Raw genomic sequence first — 9,715 nt, 5'->3', positions numbered from 1 at the left:
CTTTTTTTCCGTGAGCAGCAAAAAAGAAGCAACCTGTCTTTTCTTCAGCTGGATTCCGCTTCTTGTTGAGCCGCAGCGTCCGCCTGGCAGCGGCAGCAACCTCCGGGGTCGGCCCATTCATTTCAGCCTGCTCCGGAGGGGGAAGCCGCAACTGTCTGAAGTCGTGGCAGGCGGGTTTTGACCAGAGAGTGACGCAGCTCCCCACCATTATGAAGAACAAATTGTCCCGCACATTAAGCCTTCCTATGGCTGTGTGAATTGGAAAAATAAAGAAAAGATATGGGGTTTGGAAGGCGGGAAGTCAAAAACGAAAATTGAAAAATTCCTCCTGTGGGAAAGGGTTAAAGGAGTTATCTGGGACATAAGTGCTTATTCCCATGACGGCTTTCACAACCACGTGCTAATTGTTGTACATAACAATCCGCACATGCAAAGTAATGGATTGAGTCACATGAACATTTTATAACTGTCTGTGTGACGTATTTGTTATATATCGGGCCGTTCACTGATCCCTTAGATAAAAGGAAAATGTTTGTTTTGGTACCGTGTTAGCCAGTGGTTATAAAATATAAAGAACAAAAAAAACTTTTCAAGTCTTCAGTAGGTGATACCTTTTTTAATGGCTAACTCATAATGATGACAGAATAGGACGTTTCGAAGCTTTCCTCTGAGCTTCTTCTTCAGATATAACTAAAAAACACTTTCTAGAGGCTGCATATTTATGTACAACAGGACACAGGGCTAGAATTACAGGAGGGAGGGGGGAAGAGGCTTATTACTATATACTTATAACAACAAACAATCAATTGCCAGATCCCCCAGTTCTTATCTTAATGGCTGTCTTAATGATGTGTATAAAAAGACATAAACCCACGTGAGATGTTCATCCCATTATCCAACGTCTGGAATAGGGTCATGGCCTTGTACTCATAAATCAGTCGCTGTTTCCTTGATTTAAAGTTCCCTTTTAAGATCAAGATTTTCATGTCATTGGTGATATTATGATCTTCCTGGCAAAAATGATTTGGCACGGGAAGATCAGTTCTCTGTTGTTTGATTGTATGGCGATGTGAATTAATTCTCATTCTGAGTTTCTGACCAGTCTCTCCAACATACAGATTTTCAGTGGAACATTTGGTGCAAATGATCAAATACACCACATTAGGTGTGTTACAGGTGAACGTACCGGGGATTTTATATTCCCTGTTAGAGTTTGGTATCTCTATCTTGTCAGTGGTCAGTATGTGCGGGCAGGTTTTGCACCTCTTCTGTCCACATGGAAATGTTCCTTTGTTAGTTGGAGGTGACAGTGAGCTGCTAATAATCATATTCCTGAGGTTTGGTGGTTGTCTGTAGCATAGGAGAGGGGGGTCAGAAAATATGGATTTTAGACGGTTGTCTTTTTGCAGTAGTGGATGTAATTTGCGTGTGATTCCTCTCAGCGTCTCCAGGTGGGGGTTGTATGTGACACCAGGGGTACTCGAGTGTTCTCCTGTTTGGTATTGTATTTTAATAACTCCGATCTTGGTATCCTGGTGGCTCTGGTGATTTGGTTATCACCTATTCTTGGATGGTAACCCTGCCTCAAGAATGTGTTTTTGAGGTCCCCAAGGTGTTCGTCCCTATCTGCAGGGTTTGAACATATGCGATGGTATCTGATGGCCTGGCTGTATACAATGGAGTTCTTTATGTGTTTAGGATGAAAACTATCCCATCTTAGGTACGTAGGGCGGTCAATTGGTTTCCGATACAGCGATGTCTCCATTTTGTTGTCCTGTATCTTGATGACTGCGTCCAGGAAGTTTATTTCGGAGAAGGAGTGATTGAGCGTCAGGTTGATGGTGGGATGGAACTGGTTGAACTGTTCATGGAAGGTTTTCAGCTGTTCCTCAGACCCGGTCCAAATGATTAGGATATCGTCAATGAAGCGATAGTAGGCCCGAGGCCTAATGGTGCAGGTGGAGAGGAAGTCATTCTCCAGCTTGGCCATGAAGAGATTAGCGTACTGTGGCACCATTTTGCTCCCCATTGCGGTGCCGGTCCGTTATAAATAGATGCAGTCACCAAAGGAGAAGTAATTGTGAGTGAGGATGAATTTTGTCAGTTTCACCACCGATTCAGCGTTCATACCTCGCTTTTCCAGGAAAAACTGGCAGGCATTTATACCGTCCTGGTGTGGGATGTTGGAGTACAAGGATTCTACATCCATGGTGGCCAGGATGGTTCCATCTGGAAGGGGACCTATAATGGATAGTTTGTTTAATAGGTCTGTAGTATCCTGTAGGTAGCTGGCTGTATCCTTCACTAAGGGTTTGAGGGTACCCTCCACCCATCCAGAGATTTGTTCAGTGAGCGTCCCCACACATGAGATGATCGGTCTCCCTGGGTTCCCAGGTTTGTGCAGTTTTGGAAGCATATAAAAGTCCCTGTCCTAGGGCTTGCTGGTATGAGGCTGCTTAGGCTTATTGCTCCATCAGATAGGCTGGAGATAACCTTTTTTAGTTTTTTGGAGTACTCCACTGTGGGGTCTGAATCCAACTTGGAGTAGTAGTGTGTGTCATTCAGCTGTCTGTGTGCCTCCTGTATGTAGTCTGATGTGTTCATCATGACTATAGCGCCACCCTTGTCCGCTGGTTTAATGATGATGTCTTTGTTATTTCTCAGAGATTTTATGGCCCTTCTTTCCTGGGCAGTGATGTTAGACGGCAGGGCTTTGTTTGTATCCAGTATAGTGGATTTGACCATGTGTCTGAAACAGTCTATGTAATTATCCAAATCAAAATTTCGTCCAGTTGGAGGTGTCCAATCAGATGTCTCCTTTTTTGCTAAGATTGGAATCTCTGAAGGGGTAGGTTGAGTCTCCTCTGTGTCATCTGTGTCATGAAAATATTCTCTCAGGCGCAGTCTCCTGAAAAAATCCTCCATGTCGCTGCACAGTTCAATTTTATCCATGGTTTTAGAAGGACAAAATGAGAGTCCCCTGGAGAGTACCCCAAATTCTGCTTTGGTGGGTTCATAGGTGGAGAGATTGATAACACAGTTCTGTGTTTCCAAATCCACGTGTGAGTGGTCCCGGTTGTTGTTAGATATATATTTTGCTTTGTGTGTATTCTTGTAGAATCCTGCAGCAAGTCTCAGTCTGTGGAGTTTCTTTCGCTTATTGAGGATCAGAGATTTCTGCAGTTTCTCATAGTATTGTAGTAATGTTATCCTGGAGCTCTCCTCGATATTGTTCCATTTTGTTTTAATCTCCATTTAGATTTTACTCTTGATGCTGTAGAAGTGATGTATGAGGTGATTCCGCAGTCTCTCTGAAGTTCTATAACACAAGTTTTGTGCATAGTGAGTATTGTATGTAGATGCGATGGGGGTTTGTGAGCCTGAGTCCTTTAGGAATTAATTTCTCTTTTCTGCAATTAGATAGGAAAAAGATATCGCTGTCCAGCTGTGCCCGTTTCTTCAGAAGTGTTTTCAGGTCCTTAAATTTCCGGTAGATTCTGGTATCCTCCATTTGGTAAAAGGAAAATGTTTGTTTTGGTACCGTGTTAGCCAGTGGTTATAAAATATAAAAAACAAAAAAAACTTTTCAAGTCTTCAGTAGGTGATACCTTTTTTAATGGCTAACTCATAATGATGACAGAATATGACGTTTCGAAGCTTTCCTCTGAGCTTCTTCTTCAGATATAACTAAAAAACACTCTGTAGAGGCTGCATATTTATGTACAACAGGACACAGGGCTAGAATTACAGGAGGGAGGGGGGGAGAGGCTTATTACTATATACTTATAACAACAAACAATCAATTGCCAGATCCCCCAGTTCTTATCTTAATGGCTGTCTTAATGATGTGTATAAAAAGACATAAACCCACGTGAGATGTTCATCCCAAACAGGAGAACACTCGGGTGCCCCTGGTGTCACATATAACCCCCACCTGGAGACGCTGAGAGGAATCACACGCAAATTACATCCACTACTGCAAAAAGACAACCGTCTAAAATCCATATTTTCTGACCCCCCTCTCCTATGCTACAGACAGCCACCAAACCTCAGGAATATGATTATTAGCAGCTCACTGTCACCTCCAACTAACAAAGGAACATTCCCATGTGGACAGAAGAGGTGCAAAACCTGCCCGCACATACTGACCACTGACAGGATAGAGATACCAAACTCTAACAGGGAATATCAAATCCCCGGTACGTTCACCTGTAACACCCCTAATGTGGTGTATTTGATCATTTGCACCAAATGTTCCACTGAAAATCTGTATGTTGGAGAGACTGGTCAGAAACTCAGAATGAGAATTAATTCACATCGCCATACAATCAAACAACAGAGAACTGATCTTCCCGTGCCAAATCATTTTTGCCAGGAAGATCACAGCATCATCAATGACATGAAAATCTTGATCTTAAAAGGGAACTTTAAATCAAGGAAACAGCGACTGATTTATGAGTACAAGGCCATGACCCTATTCCAGACGCTGGACAATGGGATGAACATCTCACGTGGGTTTATGTCTTTTTATACACATCATTAAGACAGCCATTAAGATAAGAACTGGGGGATCTGGCAATTGATTGTTTGTTGTTATAAGTATATAGTAATAAGCCTCTTCCCCCCTCCCTCCTGTAATTCTACCCCTATGTCCAGTTATAAATATGCAGCCTCTAGAAAGTGTCTTTTAGTTATATCTGAAGAAGAAGCTCAGAGGAAAGCTTCGAAACGTCATATTCTGTCATCATTATGAGTTAGCCATTAAAAAAGGTATCACCTACTGAAGACTTGCAAAGTTTTTTTTGTTTTTTATATTTTTTGATCCCTTAGACTGAAGTCTATGAGGGATGTTTAAGAGCGGATCACCCTCTGTTGTACGCTCAGATAAGACTTCTATATGGTCTGTCACCCCATGTTGGGCCTGTTGGTGACACCTATACTATTAGACTGGCTGTCCAGGACCTATATACATATACCTGTACTCAGTGCACTGCTGACTATGAGATCCTTCCCTATTCACGGAATATGTGCACAAAGAAAACAAAATAACCTTGACAGTAGCCATAAAGGGGTTGTCCAGGGAGGCTTTAATTTAACTTCCCCGGAGCTAGTAAGATGCTGCACCCCTAGCAGTCCTGAGCTGGTTTCAAGTCGGTGTCATGTGATTGGAACCAGCATCCAACCCTGGGGTCATTCTGCTTCTTTATTCCTCCCCCTTTGGGGGCTGACTATAGTAAACCAAGGCAGTGTGTCCAGGGGTCCAGGACCTGGCTCCATTCACATGACCTGGGGTCGGAAACAGCCCTAAACCTAAACGGCCCCGGGTCCTGCATCTTAAAACCCCTGGAGCAAGTACTCCCAGTTTCTATATGTACCAAACCTAGGAGTTCCAGACTGGTTCTTGCCCTGGATCACGTTAGCAGTACACCCAGGCCCCAGAGTCACTCCGCTTCCTCCATTTTCATAGGACTAAAGGAAAGAGATGGAACCACTTGGGAGGTGGATACTGGTTCTGAATACATGACTTTGGGTCAGAACCAGCCTGGAACCGCTAGGTTCAGCCCATGGTAAATCTTGGAGTAAGTATTTCACCCTCCTCAGAGACTCCCCAGTGTCTAAGTGTTGTTACACTCCCTGGACAACCTCTTAAATCTCAAAAAATTCTATTATTTTGATACGGCTATGTGGATTGGCGTCTCCATGGCCACAGACTACAAACAAATCCTGCGTAGTCTGATTCTGTAGGCGTACTCCTTTCCATCTGTCCTTTCTTCAAGCTAAATCTCTAGACCGTAAGAGAGGGGTCCGGTGAGAGTCGCAGTAACACATGGCTACCGGCTGCCCGCAGTTTGTCACCAGTTCTAGTTCTACATAGCTGCTGTATACCCCAAACGAGAAGGCAGTTTTTGGAGTTGTTCTTTAGAATTATTTTTCAATTTGGATACATTTGAAAACAATAAAATACTTTGTTGCCAAAGTGACGGATCCTTTGAATTCCATGTGGAGGAGCGTGGGGCAGGTAACGTGTCCGTCCGTTGTATTGCACATTCTGACCACATGACACTATAGTTCCCGTTCTCCTAAAGGTTTGTGTTCTTCACGCCCGCCTTGTGTTCTTCACGCCCGCCTTGTGTTCTTCACGCCCGCCTTGTGTTCTTCACGCCCGCCTTGTGTTCTTCACGCCCGCCTTGTGTTCTTCACGCCCGCCTTGTGTTCTTTGCCTCCGCAGTCAGAGTCAGCTGAAGACTCTTCATTCAGATCTGAGCAGTCGACTGGAGGAGTCTCTGGGCGTCATCAATGAGAAAGTGCCGTTCAATGATAGCAGTAAGTACAAGCGTATTATTCAGCGGCCGTGATAGAGCGCTTCTCTTCTCCAGTGCGGCAGCTCATTGATCTCCAGCTGCTATAAATGCCGCTTTTCTAGTGATGTATAACTTGTAAAAAATTGTTTAAGTAAGCCGTGAATAAAGGGAGCTGTCATCTTCCCGCTGAGCAGCCTCCAGTAAGTCTAGGCCTCGCCATTCGTACCACTGAGCTGTTTGACTATTAGGCTTAATGCATCGCTGTATCGGTTAATCGACACGCACCGAGCACCACCAATGGGGAGAAAGGAGAGGAAATGGCTGGTGGATATTAAGCGATAATTTTTAGGATTGAAAATATTGTTCCATTAATGTTCTGCAGCCCTCCCCCAGTCTATTATGGGTTCATGAATAGAGTGCAGGATTTACAGTGAAGACTGACACATTGGTAGAGCAGGAAAGCGGAGCAAGGGAACAAGAATATAAGATAACATGCAATAGAGCAGAAGAAACAGATGTAATGTAAAGACTAAATGTTGGGTGAAAGGGCCGTAAAATATGTCTATTCTTCATAGCGTTTTGCATCCGAGTGCCAGTTTTCACGGATTCCGTCTTTTTTCCTTAAATGTAGATTGTGAGCCCCATATAGAGCTCACAATGTACATTTCCCCCTTATCAGTATGTGTTTGGAGTATGGGATGGAAATCCACGCAAACACGGGGAGAACATATAAACTCCTTGCAGGTGGTTTTTTGGTTAGAACCCAGGATGCCAGCACTGCAAGGCTGCAGTGCTAACCACTGAGCCACCGTGTGGCCCCATGGATCCCTCGTAGATTTGAGTCTATTGAGGGATCTGTGAAAACATGGAAAAAAAAAAAGTCATCTATATAACCCCATTCACATACATTGAATTGAGCGCAGCCGTCACCCAACCGATTTATCCGTATTGTATGAATATAAGCTGTGGCCTGTACCTTACCAGTCCATTTCTAGCAGACGTACACGCGCCATTGTGGATCCATTCCTTGTGCATTTGTCCGTTTTTCGTGGCCGAGGGTTATCTCTTTTGCATTTGTTCTTATCAGACCGTAAGAAAATAAATAAAAAATTTATTTTTGACCCAATCTTGTTCTTGATAGGCATAACATGGCCGTTCATCTGTTTTACGTATGTGAAAACAGATCCATCAATTTCTATTGGGTCCGTGTGTCCGTTAAGAGGCAGAGATAGAGCATGTCCGTTTTTCTTTCCGTCAAAGAATGCCCATTCATTCTCTCATATCTCTGTCTCTTCATATCCTTAGCTAATATACAGAGAATGCAGCAGGAAACAGACAGCGCCGTTCTCTGTGTAGTGGCCGAACTGAGTCACTGCAGCTTACTTGGAGGTTGATTTGTAGTAACCTGGTCTGGCCAGTATACAGAGAACGGAGCTGTCTGCTTCCTTCTGCATTCTCCGTATATCAGAGAACTGGTTGGTGTAGGATCAATACCCGGCCTTCCCACCAATCTGGTATTGATGACCTATCCTAGAGATGTTGAAATTCGTGAAAGCCCCATGAAAAAGGCAGGCCCACTTTAGGCACATATAACTATAAGTAGGTTTATATTATATCCCAGCTCTTATCATGGGGTCCTTGGCTGTCTTGGTAAACGGCAAAGCCTGGTGTCGGATCCTGTGGATCTCTCCAGGGGCCGGAACCTGCTGCAGTGTCGGAGCGGATGCATTTGCTCCTTTTTAAGTCTTGGAGTGGAGCTGCAGCTCCGTGCACTGCATAGTGGTGACACCAGTGAACTGCAACTGTGCCCCTATTACTAGACTGGATCCCAAGGGACCCCATTGTCTAAAATGGGGTCCACCAATTATCCGTTGTTTTCTCTCTAGCATTGCTGGATTAAACAGTCTAGCTTGCAGGAATTTAATTTTTTTTTTTGTCCACAATTTTGGATGGTCTCTTTTTCCGGACAGACACCTGAGACACTCGTCCAGGGCATAATCTATCTATCTATCTATCTATCTATCTATCTATCTATCTATCTATCTATCTATTTTCTATATCTATCTATCTATCTATCTATCTATCTATCTATCTATCTATCTATCTATCTATCTATCTATCTCCTATCTATCTATCTATCTATCTATCTATCTATCTATCTATTTTCTATATCTATCTATCTATCTATCTATCTATCTATCTATCTATCTATCTCCTATCTATCTATCTATCTATCTATCTATCTATCTCCTATCTATCTATCTATCTATCTATCTATCTATCTATCTATCTCCTATCTATCTATCTATCTATCTATCTATCTATCTATCTATCTATCTCCTATCTATCTATCTATCTATCTATCTATCTATCTCCTATCTATCTATCTATCTATCTATCTATCTATCTATCTATCTATCTCCTATCTATCTATCTATCTATCTATCTATCTATCTATCTATCTCCTATCTATCTATCTATCTATCTATCTATCTATCTATCTATCTATCTCCTATCTATCTATCTATCTATCTATCTATCTATCTATCTCCTATCTATCTATCTATCTATCTATCTATCTATCTATCTATCTCCTATCTATCTATCTATCTATCTCCTATCTATCTATCTATCTATCTATCTATCTATCTATCTATCTATCTATCTATCTATTTTCTATATCTATCTATCTATCTATCTATCTATCTATCTATCTATCTCCTATCTATCTATCTATCTATCTATCTATCTATCTATCTCCTATCTATCTATCTATCTATCTATCTATCTATCTATCTATCTATCTATCTATCTATTTTCTATATCTATCTATCTATCTATCTATCTATCTATCTATCTATCTATCTCCTATCTATCTATCTATCTATCTATCTATCTATCTATCTATCTATCTCCTATCTATCTCCTATCTATCTATCTATCTATCTATCTATCTATCTATCTATCTCCTATCTATCTATCTATCTATCTATCTATCTATCTATCTATCTATCTATTTTCTCTATCTATCTATCTATCTATCTATCTATCTATCTATCTATCTATCTATCTATCTATCTATCTATCTATCTATCTCCTATCTATCTATCTATCTATCTATCTCCTATCTATCTATCTATCTATCTATCTATCTCCTATCTATCTATCTATCTATCTATCTATCTATCTATCTCCTATCTATCTATCTATCTATCTATCTATCTATCTATCTATCTCCTATCTATCTATCTATCTATCTATCTATCTATCTATCTATCTATCTCCTATCTATCTCCTATCTATCTATCTATCTATCTATCTATCTATCTATCTATCTATCTATCTCCTATCTATTTTCTATATCTATCTATCTATCTATCTATCTATCTATCTATCTATCTATCTATCTATCT

The 9,715-nt window shown here is 41.5% G+C and overlaps 1 protein-coding gene across 1 annotated transcript in view; it reads left to right on the top strand.

Annotated features, from left to right (window-relative positions):
• PPP1R21 (protein phosphatase 1 regulatory subunit 21) overlaps positions 1-9,715 on the top strand; it is a 79,868-nt gene that overhangs the window by 26,444 nt on the left and 43,709 nt on the right. Inside the window, exons 2-3 of the mRNA XM_075266951.1 lie at positions 5,468-5,567; positions 6,230-6,324. Of these exons, the coding sequence (XP_075123052.1) occupies positions 5,468-5,567; positions 6,230-6,324 (195 nt within the window). The remainder of the gene's footprint in view (positions 1-5,467; positions 5,568-6,229; positions 6,325-9,715) is intronic.

The sequence above is a fragment of the Leptodactylus fuscus genome, chromosome 3 (genome assembly GCF_031893055.1).
Source record: "Leptodactylus fuscus isolate aLepFus1 chromosome 3, aLepFus1.hap2, whole genome shotgun sequence".
NCBI lineage: Eukaryota > Metazoa > Chordata > Amphibia > Anura > Leptodactylidae > Leptodactylus > Leptodactylus fuscus.
The sequence above is the reverse complement of the archived record's forward strand: the minus strand, read 5'-3'. Positions and strand labels throughout refer to the sequence as shown.